Genomic DNA, 20,273 nt, shown 5'->3' with positions numbered 1-20,273 from the left:
CAGGAAGCAGTATGGGTATCTCATTCTTTTCAGGTGATTTTTGGCAGCAGATTGCACACACAAAATACTGTTCCTTTGGATGTATATTTGGTTTTCAGCAGATAGAAAACTGCTGATTCCAGCTTGAAAACTAAATAAACCTTTTTATAAAACAAATTCCTTGGGCACGCACAAACTTTCAAGTTTATGCATAATGGACTGACTAATTTATCACCAGTTACATTAGTGGAGTAAGAACTCTGATTTGTATTATTGTATGATTCAGCTCCACTGTTTCCAAGGAACTTGTTAACAATAAAAAATCTGAATTAAAAAAAGGGGGGAGCCACAGAACGTTAATAGCGTGCACTATGATGTTTTTATGTATTTTACTCAATGGTCCATTAGTTACTTTATATCATAAATATAAAGTACCTTCAGTGATTTCTAAGACATCTAGCTCTGATTAAATGTGAAATTTAACATGATAAATAGTATAGATTATTGGATCAATATGACCTTGGATAAGCAAAGGCAGAGTAACTTGCATATTTAAACATGCAAAAAGCTTGAAAACTATTCCACTTCATAGCAACATTTTTATTTTACTTTTTAATCAGCATACTTGCTACTTCTGATCAGGGATTAGGTGTGAAATGAAAGACCTTGAGTTATGCAATTAAGTATTGATTTTGTTGATCTATATTTAATTCTCATAGCAATTTGGCAGCTTGCAATATAAAAACACAAAAATACACACCATACCTATCTTCCTTCCCTGCACCCTTTTTACTGCTCCCACTCTGTTGCTGGGCATGCCTTACAGACAATTCTCTCTCCACTCGCCTGTCACAATCTTTCAGACTTATCACAGATGGCTTCTAAATTAATCCATGACAGCAGGATCAAATGGCAATGGATATGGAGAAGGACATCTATGCTGGATGGCTCAGTTATGAACTCCCATACCTGAACCTGAGTTGTTATTGGAAGCATTGAAGAACCTTAAATTTAAATGTTCCTGAGCCTGAGTTGCATTAAAGAATTTTAGATATTGGCTGCCTTCTCTTTGTGGCCAAGTCTAAGCTTTAGATTGGGTGTGACACCTGTTGTAGTTCTTCACATTTTCATCTTTATATTTTTGGAGCATGATCCTTCAGTCTGCATGGGCTGCTTTGTCCATTTCCCCACCCAGATAGCTCTTAGGCACATGGACATGGCTTGTAGCAAAACAACTCTTATTTACGATGGGAGATCTGTTCACCTCCCATTCTTCAATGTACCCATCTCTGTCACCTCCATAAACCTGAGGCTGAGCTCACTCAGGTATCCGGAACAGATTTTGCCATTTGTGTGTCTGTTTAATAGTACAGTATAATATTCCCAATTCCTAGCAATTGAGGGTGTATAACAAGTCAACATAAATACATCTTCATTGATGTAGAAGAATGGCCATAGTGGATTGACAGGTAAAGGGCAGTGTGTGCTGCATTTTATTATTTATTTGTACTTACAACATGTAGCATGTTAAGGCTTTTTGTTTGTTTCTGGAATCCAGTATACCCAAAACAATATGTAATCATTACTTTGGTGATTAAGTTTTAATTAAATCTTTAATGATGCAGCATGTTTTAATTAAATCTTTAATGAAGCAGCATATATGTGTGTGTGTGTGTGTGTGTGTGCAGACATGTATATATGTGCAAACATAATTGTGAATCCATCAGGAAATCGCATCGAAAATCAGCTAAGAAGAAGTGGTAGTACTTTGTTCTCTTGTGTTTTTTTTGCTTGTTCTCCCCTTTCCTTTGTGATGATGATGTGAATACTTGGCAGGTAAACTAAGTATCTGAAGGAGTTAGTCAGGGTTCATCAGGCAAGCTTCTGATAGCAATGATTTTCAGTCACTTGTGTAGGCCAGATTTTATCTGAACCAGTGACCTAGAGGTTAAAGGCTTCATATACTATTACCAAATCCCTGAGCCATCCAATTCCCCAGGATACAATATATATCTGATATCCTGCAGAATGGCCCTTATCAGCAAGAAAAGGTACTGATTCACACTAAAAGTGCATTAGTAAAATAATGATTTAAACATGAGCAGAGGTTTTGAGCTTCCTAGTGGCTGAAATCAGTAGTGGATTTAGAAGCACTGTAGTGGTGGGTAAATCTGCACCATCTATCTCTCCATTGTGTAACTGGATGCTTATAATGTCAGTTCCTTTGTTTTCTTTCTTTTACATGTTATGCCAAAGCTGTTTTTTTTAAATCTTTGGAAGCATTTCTGCAATTTTTATTTAGGGTAGTCCCAAACCTGTATATGACTTTGGTATTAGTGGAAAGATTTACATGTTCCAAAAGTATAAGAGTATAATAATAATAATAATAATAATAATAATAATAATAATAATATTTTTAAAATAATCATGGTAGTAATAGCCAAATTTATATCAACCACACTACATCTTGGTCAGTTCGCTAACTGATAACAAAAAAACCCCCAAACCTGATAGAGTTGGAATAGAAAGTAATCAAAATAGGGACTGAATTGAGCAAATGTGATGGTTTCTTGCCATCCATTTGGCAATCCTTACTTTATTCCATTAACATGAGAGAAGAACAGTTCATTTTCATAAGTTTTGTTCAGACACATTTATTTCAGAAGGAAGCTAAGATATAATTGAGTTTATTTTTAGGCTTACAATTAATTGCACACACTTTTGTAATGATTTGCCCATGTGCATTAAGTATTATATTACATAACTTCTTATCCCAGAGACAGCAGGATGCAGGTGTTAATCTATTCTGCAAATAAAGTTTTGAAGATTAAACTAAGGGCCATGCTGAGGGTGGGGGGAGAGGTGAGTGTCTTCATATTCATTGGTCTACCAAATTCATCGTGAGCATTTTTTCATAGCCTGACTTTAAATGGTAATTGAAATTTTTCTCTTCAGTAAAAATAAATAAAATCCAAAAATTAAAAAAGGCTTATTTTTAATAGCTTACATGAGTATTTGTTCAAAGAGCAATAGCACACTACCAAACATCTTCCATTCCAGCACAGCCATTACCTTACTGTAGTACAATAAAATACTGTTAATTAAACAAAAGAAAAACCAGATTTTCTTCCACCATTGATGATCAGTTAAAGAACCTTTCACACATGGTGGTTTCATAATTGTTGGAAGCTGCCCAGAATGTCTGGGGCAACCCAGTCAGATGGGTGGTATATAAATAATTAAGTGTTACTGTTATTGTGCCATGGATGGCTAACGTCCCAGGTGTTGTTGGGCTGTATTTTCCATTGTTTCTGACCACTGATCATCCTCACTGGAACAGATGGCATCTGGAGTCCAGCAACATCTGGAGATCATGGTAGTGAATAGATTTTTGCTTACGCACATGGACTTCCCCTCTCTGCTACTCCATGTGTGTACACTGCGCCCTTCCCAAATCTGCTCCAGAGGATAAACAGTTTTAGAGGGCACCTGGGAGGATTCCATTGCACAAGCTGAAATCCTTCCTCTAACCTTCCAGATGTTTCTGAAACTTCCATCAGCCCCAGCAAGCATGGGCAGTGGGTGATGGGAGTTCTAGTCAAGCAACATATGGAAGACTAACGTTTTCCCACACATGCTGCAATATAATATTCACATGCTGCTATGTTGGATTTGGACAGCATTAACCTGACTGTTTATTCCATTTTCCTGACGTTTCCATGTGGTGGCTAATGCAACAAAACCCACGTGTTAATACAGCCTGAGTTTGCCACCACGTGTTTATTCAAACTGCAACCACAGTTCTTTGACTATTGTACCTTAATGATACACATCTTTATCCTCTTCACACTTAAAAGCCTTTAGGTGTACAACTATCAATGCAGTATGTCAAGTGCCCCTCAGATCACTAATCTTGGTGCTAAAGCACAGGAATTAAATTTATTTATTGTATTGTCAAGTACAAGTACAAGTACAAAAAGAACTCATTTCACCACCAAAGCCAGACAGCTATTACCTTTAAAAGCTAGATCCAGTTTTGATGACAATGTGACCTAATCCAAAACGCATTACACTTAGCAGGAAGACTCCTGTTGACTTTGGTAGACTTTGGATTAAATTTTAAATCCCTTGCCTAGTTTCACTACTGAATACTGTTTATTGCTCGACATTTTGGTTTAATTTGGCTCCTTGATCATAGAATTTGACCTTAATGTTTTCCCCCACCTTTATCTAGTATATTTTATTAATTGATGTCATCATATTAAATTACTAACTAAACTGTAATACTACCACTGAAAGTGATAAATAGAAGGAAGCTGCAATTTCTTTTGTCCGATCAGCATAAGTTTATCTTTGTCTAGATCAGTCTATCAGTTCTACCCACAAGGTTAGAGGTGAAATCCTTAGCTCCTTTTACAGCTATATCCTTAAATTCTGATAGAAGGAATCTGGCATCCCACTCAAGCAGTTCCTACTGTTTTGGAAAATCTTCCATGTATCTCTATATATGTAAAGTATTAAATATAGCACTGCCTTGTGTCAAGTTCTTTGAGATGAAGACCCCTGCTTCGGCATATACAACAAAGTACTATATTGCATCTTAAGCACAGAAGATGTTTTTCACTGTTACTTTTCAGGGCTGGTTTAAAACTGTAAGAACCATGTACATATGGATAGGAGTGTCATAAATATGGGGTCCCCACTGAAAAGACAGTCTCTAGTTCCTGCTAACCTAATATTTCTTGAGAAGAACACCAGAAACCGATCTTAGGGCCTGGTTTGTACAAGTGCAGGTAGTCCTTCAGATAATTTGATCCCAACCCATCCAAGACTTTAAAAGTAGCCAGCAGCACTTTAAAATTTGTCCTGAAGCAAACTGGTAACTGGTGCACCTGATAGAAAATATATGTCAATTGCTCTGATCACCAGGCCCACACAAACAATTCAGCCATTTGTGTCATATAGAGTGCATTACAATAGTATGATCTGAAGGCTTGCACAACTGTGACAAGGTCTGCTTTCTCTAGATACGATTGCAGTTGGCAAATCAGTCTAAACTGCTAAAAAGCATTTCTAGCCATTGAAGCCACCTGGGCATCATTTGACAGTGCCAAGTCCAGTAGAACCTCCAAAAATGAGAATTTTGTCTTTTGGGAGAATGCAACCTTATCCAGAACCAGCTGGATACCGCCATCCAGATCTGCATATTTTCTCACACAGATAATTCATTTTATCTGAATTTAGTTCCAGCTTGCTTGAGGTCATCCATCCCAAAACTTCCCTCCAGATACCCATTCAGGGTTTCAACAGTTTCTCTAGGAAGAACAGGTGGAAAAGAATGGTATTGTATTAACACCCACATAGTGGTGACACCTGCGATGTTTGCAGGTGTCAAACAGTTTAGGGAATCCAGAGATCGATGGCTGCAGTATGGCTCATGAGCCCATCAGACCACCTTTTGGAGGTGTCACTTCAGAATGGACTGCATCCACTACAATACCTTGCCTCCAAGACCTAATCCAGCCAGATGGTACAGAAGGATACCATGTAACTGAAGTGTTACATGCTAATTTGGGAAGTCTGGATTCTATTCAAAACTCAGCAGTGGTGTAATTAGGTGGCCTTGAGAAACCTTTTCCCCATATCCTGCAGAATGGGACTCATAGTGACATACCACATAAGGATCTTCATGAGAAAAAGGACTGCAACACAGATTTCTGTACCACTAAACACCCTTGTATGAATTATTAATAATTACAATATTTTTCTTGAGATTTTCTTTTACTTGGCTGTGTTAAATGTATTCAAAACAGAGCTGTGTAGCTGAAAATGAATGAAAAATTATGGAATGTCCCCCCCGCACCATGGTTTAGCATTTTGCAACGAAACCCATATGATAATGCTTAAGTTCCAAAACACAAACCTCGTAGTACAACAAAGGCTCTTGTAGCAGTGCCAGGAACAACATTAGTTCCATTTCAGAAAAAAAGGATTTTGGAGCAGCTCTAGTGGTTCCACAACACAAAATTGTTGTGGATATTAGTTAGTATATTGTCCATGCTAACAAGGTGTGGAAGGCAGGACACAATAGGGCCACAGTAGTTTGTCTGCTTTGCAGGCCATTTTGGGGATACTGAATTTTGGTGTTTTGTGTTTGACAGTGAAAGTGGTTTTGTAGCATCAAGCTGACAATAACCCAGTGGCCTATATGACTGAGATGCAAAAATCAAACTAGTCTCTCTCTCTCTCTCTCTCTCTCTCTCTCTCTCTCTCTCTGGCTCCAAAGGGCTGTGTATTTTCCCGCTCTCCAGCTACATCCCTGCACTGACCAACCCCAGAATTAGCATTCCTGACAGGCCATGTCTGTAGCTGGCTTCATATGGCATGGGGAGGAGGGATGCAGTCAGAGGGGAGATGGGCAAGCCCATACCCTGCAAGTGTGCAGAACTGCTTTCAACACATGCATGGGGCCCTTAGGATTCAGACCAATAGAATACTAATAGAACTAGAATACCTATTCCTACATTTGACATGATCCAAAGCATTACATATGCAGAAGTGATCCATTTTCTTCCACAAAAATACATATTTCTCATGAATACATGAGCATACTCCCTTACACACAGTTTATTCAGCTCATGCATGAGCATATGTCTTTGCTGGGGCATGGCTGCCACTTGGAGACCCAGTGACTTTAGTGGTTTTTTCCATGAATTACTAGGTGGTTTGAATCAATAAATGTAAGGCTTACGTTTCAGCTGGCTTATCTCACTCTTGTAATGGAATAAGATAGTGCAGATGTTATAGTCTGATTGTGGAAATGTTAGTGTAATTCAGTAGCAGCGAACACAGACCCATCACCCTGGCTGCTTATGCTTTTTGAAAATGACTTGCACAATTTGTACTTGGGCTTAAAGCATTTTTAAAAAATCAAATTAACTAGGCCTAGCTGGTTATGGGTTGGGCTTCAACTGTAAAAAATAGCATTGTGGCTTAATTTTTTTTTGCAAAAATGGGCACACATAACATGGACCTAAACAGAACCCTAAGTTCTTCAGAGTCAAACATCCTCATCTTATTTTGCTCTTACGTTGCAATATCTCTTTTTCCTTTGGTAGTCTGTATTGTATTCTTGATATTTCTGAATGACCACTAAATCAGCCACTTCACTTGCCAACTAGACATAAAGTAAAAATGTTTGTTCTTGGACTGCCAATAGTTTATTGATCCATTTATTTCTGCTTGGAACTAATACTGAAAATGAAGAATGATTGTGACTTTAGCACACCTCATTTAACAATGGATACTGCAATAACTTTAGATATTGGTAAAGCCCCTAATGTATTCAGTATTTTCATGCATTTCTTTAATGATATTATTGAGAAGAGATGGGGTTTATTTGGGTTTTTTAAAAAAAACACCAGCTGTGTGTGAAAACCAGGTCATTTCTATATTGAACCTCTCCCTAAAAAAGCTGATTAAAAGTGTTCTTCAAGCAGAGATAAAATTGGTATTGTACAATCCAGTTTTGTTTTTTTAAAAAATATATAATATGCTGATACATTGTCCAGTGCTTCATTTTATGTAGTTTTGTCAGATTACAACACTTCTCCAAGTAGACATAGCCAATATCTGATTGATTCTGGCCTGAGGGGATTGGACCAGCTCAGTGTAATTTCCTCTCCTGTTGCTTTCATTTCTGTTGGAAAGGTTTTTTAGTTCATGAAAATCAATACACATGCAAAATGTGAAGTTCTTTCCTAGTAAATTTAATTAATGTCTGCATTATACAGATTTATTTTAGTAAATATATATACAATACACATTGGGATACTTTCCCTCAGATTCCAGGTTCCCTACTAAAGTTCCAAATACTCAGCCTGTTAAAACAGGTGGTATATTAATCTATAGATTAATTGGATAGCAGAAGTTGCTTCTTTTCCTCTAACACCGGTTAGGTATAGGCCACACCATTCCATACACGTTTAAATATTTTGTACTCCAGCATTTCTCTCTCAAAGTACAGTGGTACCTCGGGTTACATACGCTTCAGGTTACAGACTCCGCTAACCCAGAAATAGTACCTCGGGTTAAGAACTTTGCTTCAGGATGAGAACAAACCACACGGCAGCAGTGGGAGGCCCCATTAGCTAAAGTGGTGCTTCAGGTTAAGAACAGTTTCAGGTTAAGAATGGACCTCCGGAACGAATTACGATTACGATATCTTTATTGTCATTGTCCCTTGCAGAACAATGAAACTGAAAAGTACTTAACCCGAGGTACCACTGTAATGCATAGTTTTTATATCTGATTTACACTACTGACAACAAAATCTGACAACAAAAACATGTTCCAGTGAGATCAGGTACATGTATATATAACGCTGCAGACATTACCTGCAGCCTTGTAGTCCCTGGGAAGGCACTCAAGTGGCCATTGGGTGTTTTGGACAGCATCCTCCAAGGATGGAGAGGGAGACCCAGTGTTGTAGGGCCCCCTCCTGCTGCTACAGAAATGTTCCTGGTTCTTGCCTCACTGATGTCTGATAGAGGCAGAAAGTGGGTATACCTGGGGCAGTTTAGGGGCTTTGGGAGTTCACCAACATGCCCCAAGCCAAGGAGAAAACTACACCTGCCTTGAAGCTGATAGAGTGTTGGATGGAGGAGGCAGGGAGGGCCTAGGAAATGATGTGTGTGGGGGGGAGACACCTTTGCTTTCACTATTCTTTCTGGTGTGACCCTGACAAGTTAGGTGCACTTTGGATTTATTGAAATAAGTGAGACATGAACATTTGTCTGTATTCAAAAGTTCCACTGATTTTAATAGAACTTAACCATGCCTGTCTTGTCTTCTGCTTTCACCTAATATTTGCACTTTTACTGGTTCTCAGAATAGGAGTGCCCTCACTGGAGTCCAAATGAAATAATAGCGCCAGCTTTTTTGACAAGTAGCGAGTTGTCCTTAAATAATGATTCCTGAAAAAGGATGGGAAATGTAAATTACTCTGGAGATGCTGGAGATATTTTACACATACAGATTCCAAAATCAGCTGCTTAAAATGTAAATGGCACTTAACTGTTTTGCAAATTGAGTACTATTTGTCTCAGCAGAACCATTAAAGCTATGATTTATCCCAAAATGAACTTTATTCTTGGATTTAATTATTATAGAGGATTAAGACCCAAAGCATTTAACTATCTTATTTCTTTTCTGCTGTGAACTTTGGACAGGCAGTAATTGACTATTTACAATTTTGATAACTATTTTTGTTTTTGGAGAAGAGTATGTTTCTAATTCTGACTTCCTCTCCTCTTAAATTGTTACAGAAATTGAAGCAACCTGAAGAAGCAAAAGAAGATTCTGAAAGGGGGTTATCTAAAATTTCCCTGGAGTCTCTCAATAAATTTAACAGCAGCAGAAGCATTTTATTGGAAAAGGAGAGCAAGGTTGAAGGGCAAGAAGAAGAAAATGGGAAGAATGAAGAAGTTTCTCTAAATAGCTCTGATAGGCATGATATAGACCACTTGGAGTCCTTGAGTGATTCTTTATATGATAGCTTCTCGTCCTGTGCAAGCCAAGGCTCAAATGATGTATAAAGAGGACAGTCGACATGGGTGGCCACTGAGTGGAGCACTTAATGAACAGAAGAACTAAATAAATAAGAGCTGTTGAAAATATTCAAAGTAAGTTGCTAAGACTCATGATAGGATATATCCAGATATATTCATATAGAGCAATAACGAAGAAAAATCTGCATTATAACAAAAAGACTGAAAGTTTGACAGTACAACACAGTTGTTACTAAAAAGAAATAGTCTTAATTTTGCACTTTTATGAATTATTGTACAGAAGTTGTAAAAAATGTTCTGGGGAAGAGAAATAAAATTATATTTGTAGAAAAACATGACAGCAATAAATACAAATTGGTGCCATGCTCCTGAAATAGCAGGCTACTAACTTTAAACACTGATGTTAATATTAACAAAGTTAGTAATTTTTTTGTAAAATAAAGATTTATGAACGTTCTAGTCTTAAAACTGTATGTAGAAACACTGCTTTATTGCAAAATTGAACTTGCCAAATGGTCTACAATGAATCACCTTGAACCACATTGTACAACATACGATTTTTTAAAAATGCATATATTTGTGCAATTTTGAAAAGATTCTCTATGAACTTGCATATTTCTCTTAATGCCATTTGGTGAAATCATCCAAGAGATACCCGCCTTCCCTATAATCTGTAGCCTTATACCATGAATACATGTTGTGTTGATTTAACTTTGATATGATTTCATATTAATTCTGTTAATTCAGGAATCACGGACTATAATGCAATTGATTTAGATTTGTATTCAACAATTTAAATTTTTTTAATTAAGAAAAAGATTGGTGCCAGCAAACAAATTATGGGGGGTGGGGGTTTCCTACAAAGACTCTTTATATGTAAGGGAGAAGTCTATTTCAAAGGTGGAGCGTATTTTTTTTAGATGTGGAATATTTATAACAACTTTTGTACAGCAGCCTGTAAGCTAGCTATATTTACAATGCTTCCTAACTCGTTTACTATGTTTGTAGCATAAGCCTGTTGATTTCCACCCACTATGTTGTACTATCAGTGTTACTTGGTTAATACTTTCGTGCAATGTTACATTTCATGTTGTTTTAAATAATGTTGGGGTAGAGTTTGGTTGTTTCTGATTTTTATGAAATTTCCTTTGAAGTTTATTTCTGAATAAAAGTCATATCATATATGGTTATCCAAACAATGATATTACATACACATCAGCAGATGTTCTAACAGTGGTCTGAAGCAGGCATTTAAAATCCACCTGGAAATTGATAGTTAAAACTACCTTTATATGTAAATATAAAGAAGCAATATTTATAGACAAGAGGGCCAACTGCAACAAAATACACAGCTGTATACTAATGATTCTCCAGCCATTTCCCTTCTCAAACCAAGCTTGCCTGGTATGCTTCTCTGCTAATGTATGTGCAGATAGGATGCAAAATCAGACAAATGAATTTTCTACATGGCAACTAAGAAGTAATTTAAGCTTAATTCAAACCTCTCTAGCGATTTCTCTCTAGCTCTCATTCTCTCTCTCTCTGAGAAAAGATTGGGTGAATGATGAAAAGCAAAGAAAGGTCTCCGAGAGATGAGGCTGAAAAAAGCCATCAGAGGCGGGTGCAAGTGGTAATGGAACAGCTTTAGACACATAATCTTATGGGAGATAAAGTGCTCCAGCAACAAAGTGAAGCCCCCACAGAACTGCAGGCATGGAGATAAATGGAACAGTGGTCTGAGCCCTGATAAAAAGAAGGCTGCCCGTTTATAAGGCACGTGCGTTATTTTTATTTATTTTTTTACGTCCTGTGTCACTGGCATGAAACATGGTGAAGCCTAAGCTTCGGTTACCAGTCAGAGTGAGGCCCACTGAGCTCCATCAAGCTCGCTTCTTGTTGGACGTGTATAGGATTGCCCTGAATAGTCCTCAATTGCCAAGAAACGACGCCCAGGACCTCACTTCAATTTATTTTTTATTTTTTGGTAAATCCTAGAAGGCGAGAAGCGATCCCCGACTGCCGCCGCCTCTGCAGCACTAAGGTAAGGCATGAGAGATGCTTTAACTCTTCTTTCGCCAACCTGGTGCCCCCTCCAGTTGGATTACAACTCCCGACTGCCCCAGTCAGCGTTGTAGTCCAAAACATCCGGAGGGCACCGGGTTGGTGAAGGCTGCCATAATGTCATCAAGCTTAAACTTATGTGAAGGATAAGCTGCCTGCCGGTCCCCCTTTCCCATTTGCTGCCTGTTTGGCTCATTTTTCTCAGGTTGGAAGAGGCTGCTGTAGAAGGCGCTTTTCAGCGAGTCAAGCGCGGCGTGCGCACACACACACAAACGTTCCGAGCCGTGGCGATGGGAGCGGGTGAGGTTTCGCGCCTTTGGAGCACAGCAGCGCGCGAGAGCGGCAGGCAGGTAGTAGGCGGCGCGCTCCGAAGGGCCGCTCGGCACGTTGTTTTCACACAGAACGAAGCGCTTTCCCGGTGCTCAGCAGCACTTGGCTGAAAGCGCTGAAGGGCGTGCGTTCTCCGTCCCGTAAGACCCTCTTCGCGCGGGAGGCAGCGCTGCCTTCCTCGCGCCTCGTCATTAGTTTTTCCCGCCAAAAAGATGAGCGAGCGAGGGGGGCGGCGGCGGCTCGAGCGCGGCGGTGCGTGCCTGAGCGCGCGCCCTTTTGACCACCTAATCCTACTACAAGCACACACGCTTGCGCAAAGCCTTCCCTCGTTTAAGCTCGCCTATTTGGTTGTTTGGTTAGAGCGCATTGGCGCCTCCTCACTACGGCACAGCGTCACTTCCTCCCCGTTGTTTGGTGCGGGAGGCGCACAACGTTAACCCACGCACCCTGTTGATTCGCCCACTGTTACTAGACAGAGTTCAGAACAGGGGTGGGCAACTGATGTGTTTGGACTCCCATGAGCCCCAGTCCGCATGGTCAGTGGCCAGGAATGGTGGCAGTTGTGCTTCACCCGTATTTGGAGGACTAGAAGTTCCCCATCTCTGCTTCAGGAACACGTATCCAGGGAATAAAAAGCAGCAACAGATCCTTTTCTCTGACTTGTGCAAACTAATCGTATTAAATGTTTGCGTATCGCTCTCAAGTATTCAAAGCGCTTCACGCTTTGCGACCCTTACAATAATCCTATATGGCAAGTAATTGTTATCCCCCGTGTTGCGTGAGGGGAAACTGCTTAGGTTAAACTTAGCATAAATTCAGAGCAGAGACAAGATTTGAACACCGACTTCCTGGTTCAAAACTTGACAGCCACTATGCAAGTAAACGCATAGCGTAGCCTTCAGCAACTGCTCAGGCTCTTTGTGCGGGGGGAGCATTTCGTGCATCCACACCATAAAGATGCACGCGCAAATTTAGCAATCTGGCACAGAGTGGGGGCATTTTACTCATCCCTCTTTCGTTTTCTTAAAAGTCTGTTTCTAGTCCTCAAGGGTGTCGGGTATGTTCTCTCGAAAGTACAGAAATACTTTTGGCCGGGAGACGACTTGGCGCATCCACTGGGCCTCCCGCGAGAGCACCCTTCGCCTTTTCTGCAGTCAGTTCAGCAAGCTGCCGCCTCAAATGCTGCCAAAGCGCACATGAAAGACGGGAGAAACAAACACCAAGCACATCCCTCTCCAATGGAGGAGATGAGTGTGTGCCGGTGTGCACGCCTATACTGTGACCTGTGCGATCATGACATCTGAGGTATTAGCCTACTGCCCTTAAACACCCCCCAACCCATCCCCAGCAACCTCAAGCTGTTCCTCAAGCTGTTCTCCACCTGCTCCACAACATGAGCCGGCCCTGCGGTCCCTGCACCAGGTTGAAACTATTGGGGACAGGGCACTGAAGCCGCCACTGCTTGATATGTGCCGATTATTTAGGAGCAGAAGGCATCGCCCTGGGAAAAGCCCAGACCAGAACGAGCTCTTTTCTTTGCACGGCTCCGTTTGTTGTCCCTCGCGGCTGTCTCTGTATGGAAAGGGCGGCCTTTTTCCTGCGCCCGAGAGAGGCTCCCTCTCTTTTCCAAGTGCCTCAGGCAGTTACAACAGGCGGCAAAAGCGCAACGTATATAGTCTAGGATGGGAGAAACGTCGCCCACCCTGGGCGCACTGGAGACGAGACGCGCCAATACAGACACCACACCGGTGGAAGGCGCTATCGGCGTGGGACAGGCCGCGGCCCTCCTACAGCGGGCGGGTAAGTGAATGGCTCCCCTGCCTCGTCGGCTCTCAGAGCGCGAACTCCCCCTCGGCCTTGGTTCCAGTTCACGTCGTCCACGGCCAATTAATATGTTCGCACAACCACAATCGCGCCCATAAAAGCGCGGAGGGGCGGGGAGGTGGCGGCAATCAGAGCGGAGGAAAGCCACATATTAGCCACTAATTGCAAAATTACTTGAAAGTGGTTGATTGATTGTAGCAGCCAACTAATCCACTCTCGATGAGTCATTTTGACTATTGCATCTCCACAGCGTTTGTGTGGTTTTATTTATTTATTTATTCATTCATTCGTTTTAAAGGCTGCTTAGGGAAAACTGATCATTGTTTCAAGTGGGGGAGAGGGAGTCTCACAACCACACACCGTCCTAAGGCGGCGGCGGAGGAATCTGGCGAGGGTATGAAAGGGGGAGAGACAGGGTGAAAGTGAGCGTGAGTGACAGAGGGAGAGAAGACCCTGGTGGGGGGTGAAAGAGAGGGAGAGAGAGAAGCCTGAGCAAAAGAGTAAGCAGCTGTTTAAAGTTGGTCCACGAAGGGGCTATTGTATTGCTGGGTGTTAGATGAGAGTGCCGGTCGCGTCGGAGGAGCTTCCGCGTTAGCCCCGCAGGTGGGAACTGAGTGGCTGACCGCCGGCCTCCTCCCCCATCGCAGCTGCGGCGCGTGCAGGTGTTTGGAGGGTGGGAGGGGTTCCTCCCCCTTCGCCTCTACAAGCTGAAGGATTCTGCCTGTCTCCATAAACTTTCTCCCTCCTTCCCCCCTGCAGGAAAGGGGGGAGGGGCACCACGTGACCCCGGGAAGGTGGGTGGGGGTTATTCGGTGGGTCTCTCTCTCTCTCTCTCCCCGCCCTCCTCTCCCTCTCCTCTTCTTGGCTAGGCGTCTTCCGCTGTAGTTTCAGTCTCTCAACTCCGGCGAGGCTGGAGGGAGCTCTCGCAGGGAGGACGAGAGGGAGCCGGGGCTCGGGCGGGCGATGCGGGCTGAGGCGTCGCCTGCTGCCCCCGGAGCTCCTCTCCGCAGCGGCTGCAGCAGTCGCACCAGTCCGACGAGGCAGAGGTGCGCGGCTCTCCCGGCGTCGCCCGGCTGCTGCTTCTGCTGAGAGCTGCCGTACCTTGGCCAGCGTCTCCTACCGCCACCGCCAGCCCCTCCGACGGCTCCAAGAGGATGTGGCTCCTCGCCGTGGCGACAACTTTCTGGGGATTGTTGCTGGCGCCAGGTAAGAGGGGACGCCCGCCGTAGCCGATCCCCAACCCCCGCCAACTCGAATCGGTGCCTGCCCAGTGCCAAGGACTCCTCGCCGATACTCTGCAAAGTTCGCGCCTGCCATTCAACAGCTGCTGCTGCTGGCACCAACTCTGCAGCTCCCGCCCCAGCGAGCCAAGAGGCCGGCGGCGGCTGCTCCTTTTGCTACCGTCTCGCCGGCAGCTCTGCCCTGCCCTGCCTACCAGCTTGAGCCACCGCCGGACCCTGGCTCCTCTGTGTGCCTCTCCCGAGCAATGCGCGGGGTCACGCAGCCCACCCGTGGTCATCGCCGCCTCTGGAACCCCTTCGCTTCCCGAGGTCTCGCTCACAGCAGCAAGGAAAGCTTGCTTGCCCATCCCTGCTGCGCTTGTTTCTGGAAGAGAAACTCGGCTTTCCAAGGAGAACTCGCTTGGGATCTGTCTGGGAGCAGTCCACTTGCGCTGCCTTAGGGACGCTGCCGAGGCGAGCTTCCCAGACAAGCCCTGGGAACTTCCGCGGGCAGATCGCAGCAAGCCGTAGAGTAGCAGCCCCCGCCCCATCGCTCCCGCGAGTCTCCTTCCCCCTATTTCCCCCTATATTCACACTGGCAAGCGGTTGCCCGGGAAGCCGTCCGCTTAGTAGCCAACTAGCAACCCTCGGAACAGAGGATTCTTCTCGGTCTGTGCGTCACGGTTACCCTCCCAACCCCCGTGTTCCTTGCAGAGCCCTTTGGTGGGGGGGAGTGTTAGTAGTTCTCCTGCAAACTACCTTAAGAAGCAACAACGCTAGGGCTGCCCGTCAGGAGCCAGCAGGCACCTGTTTAAGTAAAACAGCCCAGATACCTGCTGCCTGGCCCCACGAGTTGAATGGGGAGGAAACTCAGCTGAGTAATGGCAACTATTCGGGCGTCCGTGGGCAGCTAAATGACTAGCTGAGCTTGATTTTCCGCTGTGACCGCACTGAAGCCAGTTCCCTGCGTGCTAGCCCGATCAAACCGCTCCTTCCAATGATCGCACTTCTTTATTTTAAGGAGACATTGCTAAAAGCACCGCTTCCCACCTCGTCTGTCAATGGGTGTGAGGCGGCGTTGGCTATCCCGTCCGGATCTTTCCGTAGCACCCAAATCCTCCAGGAGCGCTGGGAGATCTAGGATCGATGCCCTTGCTCAGGCACAGCTCCAGCAGACAGTAAATATGGGGAAACTCCCCCGGCCCTCGCCTTAAACTTCCAGAAGGACCCTCGTTTGCATGATAAAAGAGGGAAGCTAAGGATGCTTTGCAGCTGTAATTGTGCATGGCAAAACAGTAATTAAATCATTGCAATTAATTAGTAGTTAAGTAAACCCTTTGGCACAGAAAAGCTCTGGAGCACATCTATTAGGAGGTTTACTTTTTCCGTCATTTGCTTGCTTTTTAAAAGCCTAGTGCTCAAAAAAGACACAACCCTACACCAAACCTTTTAAGAAGGAAAAGCAGAGAGGACAAGATGGTGAGCAAAACAGATCAATTTTGCTACTGCTCATTATTGTTCATTCTGCCCCCTGCTGGATACAGATTAGGTTGATGAAGCCAGAAGGGTTTGAAAACTTGGAAGTGAACATAACTGATAATGAGTTTTGCCCATGTTTAAAGGTCTGATGTGGAATGAAGTTGGCAGATTATTAAAGGATACTATATCCTTAAACCATAGTGTTAGCTAAAAGGACAACTGTTACAGCCAAATAGAGAATGAATGAATGAGTGTGTATGTGTGTGTATATGAGAGAAATTTAAAAAAAGGAAACTTAATATACAGCACAATCCTAAGCATGACTGCTCAAAAGTAAGTGCTACTGAATCAATGGGACTTGCTTGCTTACTGCAAGTCTTTATTTATGCTTATGAAATAAGTCCTATTAAGTTCAATGGGGCTTATTCCTATAGAAATAAATGCAGAATTTCTTCATTAAAAAATATTCTTAGCACATGCTAAATGTTTTTCTATTCCAGGATTTGCTTTGCAAATACAGTGCTATCAGTGTGAGGAATTTCAGCTAAATAATGATTGCTCGTCCCCAGAGTTCATAGTGAATTGCACTGTGAATGTCCAAGATATGTGTCAAAAGGAAGTCATGGAACAAAGTACAGGTAGGGTGAACTATATCAGTTCTGTCTCATTAAGTCTCTTCCCTTTTCATTTTATTTCCTGTCTAACTCAACTCCATAGTTAATTCAAATGCATGTTTGTAACACCTTTAATTTGATTTGAATTGTTAACCGTGCCATTCATTTATTCTGCTGCATGTCACAGGTTCATCCTTCCACTTTACATTGAAAATGCTGAAGCTTACTTAAAATAAGTTATCAAAAGTACAATATAACAACACTTGAAGCCTCAGACCTCTTTAGAATACTTGGGAATTAATAACAAGTTCATTTAATCTCATTACAGTTAATTACACGGGCCTTCTCCCATCAGTTGGAGGGAAATGTATTGAATTAGTAGCTGCCGTTATTTACTCTAGCAAGTCACATACCCAGTGGTTGATCTTTAGGGAGAGCGGATGTGGTGAACTGAGCTTTCGGCCATTAAATATAATAGAATTGCATAGGATGGGCTGAAGGTTAGGAGGCTCTGCTTTTGGTCTTGGGAATAAGGGTCCTAGATCATTTATTTCCCATGTGGAATTTCACACAAAAGGGCATGCTTTGCAAAAGTAGCTGACAGTCAGTTGGCTGAAAATGTTGATGACATAAATTGTTCTTCTGTGTACCAAACCATGCAACATGGAAGGGTTATATTTTTTTAAAGCAGCATAGATTACGTGATCCATGCTGGTTGCTATCAGGCAAGTTTTGGATTTACAATTGTACCTAGGGGGGAAAGGTCTTTGGCATCTATGGGAAAGCCCATATTAAAACCACTGATTCTAACCCTTCCTGAAATCATATCTTGCTTTGATATCTCTAGAGGGGTGAAATTGGGACATACAAAAGCAAGACAATAGAAGATGCAGAGAATATTGTGTATCACTGACATTGGAGATTATCATCCATCTTGGGATGGATATATTTGCTAAGGAGATCAACAAGTTATGCCTGTTGAACTAGGAATGCTTCAGTACCCATGTCAGTAACAGTGGGACCTATCTGATAATGGAAGACATAAGTATATAATTACAATATATTTGGTTTGTTAATCATAAAAATAACAACCGCAACAAACCAATGATTGTTTAGTAAATTGGGCCTTTTGTGGTAAATGAAACAAGTGCCACAAGAACCATTATTGGTGACCAGCGTTTTGTAATTTGTTTCCCCTTTAAAACCTGTGAAAATGAATGGGCGAGAATTGTCAGTTCAGTACATTGCTAGTCCAGGTAGAAATCCTGTAAACAAAAGCACTAATCTTCTAAATGCACTGTTAATGATCTGTGTAGTTGTAAAGAATTGGACAGTGGTGTCTCTGTTCTCTGAAAGTGCAACAAAAATATACCCCCAAGTTCAACACGTAAACATTTGAATGCACAACACAAAGCAAACATTTCCTCTTAATCCTTATACTACCTGGAAATCCTCCTGCTAGAGAGAAATTTAACATCATTATGATGCTCTTTAAAAATTAAAAGCAATTTTGGAAAGGTATCTGAAATACAATTTTAAAGACTCTCACAATAACACAAAGCAGAACATTCATATTTTTGTAAAAATATAGAGAGACTTAAGTGGATTGAATGGGAATGGGGGCTGAAAGGCCATTAAAAAACATCCCAGCGGAGATATTAAAGTGTTTTCCTTAGTTGTGCTTTTCGAGCATTACTTCTTCTGGCCATAATATTTTTATTTCAACTTGCAATTTAAAACTTTTAACAGCCTCCCAGAAACCATTTTGGTAATCTTTTAAGCTGAAGGTTAGCGAGGCAGAAAAATCTGTGCTAGCAGTAGGCCTTTATCTGGGAATGGCTTGCTTAAACCTTTGGGATACCTAGATTTTTAAAGTGATGAATTTGTTGGAGTTTTTAAAAAATCAGATTTACTACTGGATTTTGAAACTGATTGATAAAGCTACCATGACTATGTTAAGTTCAAAGTAAGAACCGTTCTAATTGGATCTTAAAACATTTAGAGTGACATAAATATGCTTTCCCCACTGGAGAGAAATTGATTTGTAATGGCTTCAGTAAGAGAGAGGCATTTTAAACGATATTTTTTCTTTGAATTAACTCAACCTATGAATCTTGTATCAAGTTGTAACAATAGTACCCGACTTAACAGCAGAACTTTCCCTATGCATATCAAGCAGCAGTACACATACTATCTTACTGGTCTGCTTAATTTCATATGTAAATATATTTGTAACTTTGATCAGGAGTTTCCATGATTGATGACATTTCTATATATTCTTACCTATATCAAAGACATCCCAGTCTGCAGCTAACCCAATAGGCAAGGCAATAATACTTTGATTTTTAAATCAGTTTTGTCAAGGTTGTGATACTGAGCACTCTTACAAGAAAATTTCATTCACGCTAGTAAGACTTAGCTCCATATATGTGCTTAGGATCAGGTTATGAGTAGCTAAATCCAAGAGATGGTAGGTTACAGGGTACTGTGAAACAATTCAGGGCTCAAATAATTACCTCTAGTATGATTGTGTTCAGCTAGATTTTTGTTTGCTTACAGATACTTAAAAATGTGTACAATTTTTTTTGCCACATTCCTATGCTTTAGCACATGTCTAGCTCAACATTTAACATACCATTTCCCAATGCTGCTTACTTTTACACTTGTTCAGCACTGAAGAGATTTCTTATTCAAAGAGAGCCACTCAGTTTGAATTTTTAACCCAATGTATAAAATAAATAAAATTGCAATCTTGCAATTGCAGGTTCTCCTTTTGACTACTAGGGCTAAAATAAAATTAGTATAGATTTAATAGTTGTTTTCTTTAGTAAGATATGCATTTCTCTCAGTGCACATGATTAAGGTTTCTGTAAATCTTACTTCAAAGTGAAATGCAACATATTTTGTTCTTTTTTTTAAGGCAATGTTGTATTTTAAATTGTTGCAACCATCCTAGGACCTTATGGTTAAGGGCAGGCATAATAATAATAATAATAATAATAATAATAATAATATTTAATTGAAACCATGTTAATGGTCCAAATCAGTAAGCCAATGGATCCACACACTTGAACATGCATTTAGCTATTTTCCTGTTTTGCAATATATAGGATCACTTATTTACATACAGTTATATATATTATCTACATGTTAATGGTGGCAATGTGACACAAATGTTTGTATTCATTAAATGGAAC

At 41.6% G+C, this 20,273-nt stretch overlaps 2 protein-coding genes across 17 annotated transcripts in view; both read left to right on the top strand.

Moving 5' to 3' along the window:
• NCKAP5 (NCK associated protein 5) overlaps positions 1 to 10,730 on the top strand; it is a 610,895-nt gene extending 600,165 nt beyond the window's left edge. For all 13 annotated transcript variants that reach the window (XM_083703012.1, XM_083703010.1, XM_083703011.1 and 10 more), the window contains one exon: positions 9,306 to 10,730. In XM_083703012.1, the coding sequence (XP_083559138.1) occupies positions 9,306 to 9,575 (270 nt within the window). In that variant the 3' untranslated portion in view covers positions 9,576 to 10,730. The remainder of the gene's footprint in view (positions 1 to 9,305) is intronic.
• Positions 10,731 to 12,385: 1,655 nt separating this feature from the next.
• Positions 12,386 to 20,273, top strand: part of LYPD1 (LY6/PLAUR domain containing 1) — a 28,530-nt gene continuing 20,642 nt past the window's right edge. The window contains exons 1-4 of one of the 4 annotated variants that reach the window (XR_014558472.1): positions 12,872 to 13,739; positions 14,062 to 14,157; positions 14,633 to 14,969; positions 16,963 to 17,100. Coding sequence is in view for 2 of the 4 variants with exons in the window: in XM_083715155.1 (XP_083571281.1) it covers positions 13,622 to 13,739; positions 16,963 to 17,100 (256 nt within the window). In the remaining 2 variants the exon portion in view is untranslated. Of the gene's footprint in view, positions 13,740 to 14,061; positions 14,158 to 14,335; positions 14,970 to 16,962; positions 17,101 to 20,273 lie in introns of those variants that run through there. The other 3 variants (XR_014558471.1, XM_083715155.1, XM_083715156.1) reach the window with 3 other exon arrangements.

The sequence above is a fragment of the Podarcis gaigeae genome (assembly GCF_964106915.1).
Source record: "Podarcis gaigeae genome assembly, chromosome: 1".
NCBI classification, from domain to species: Eukaryota; Metazoa; Chordata; class Lepidosauria; order Squamata; family Lacertidae; genus Podarcis; species Podarcis gaigeae.
The sequence above is the reverse complement of the archived record's forward strand: the minus strand, read 5'-3'. Positions and strand labels throughout refer to the sequence as shown.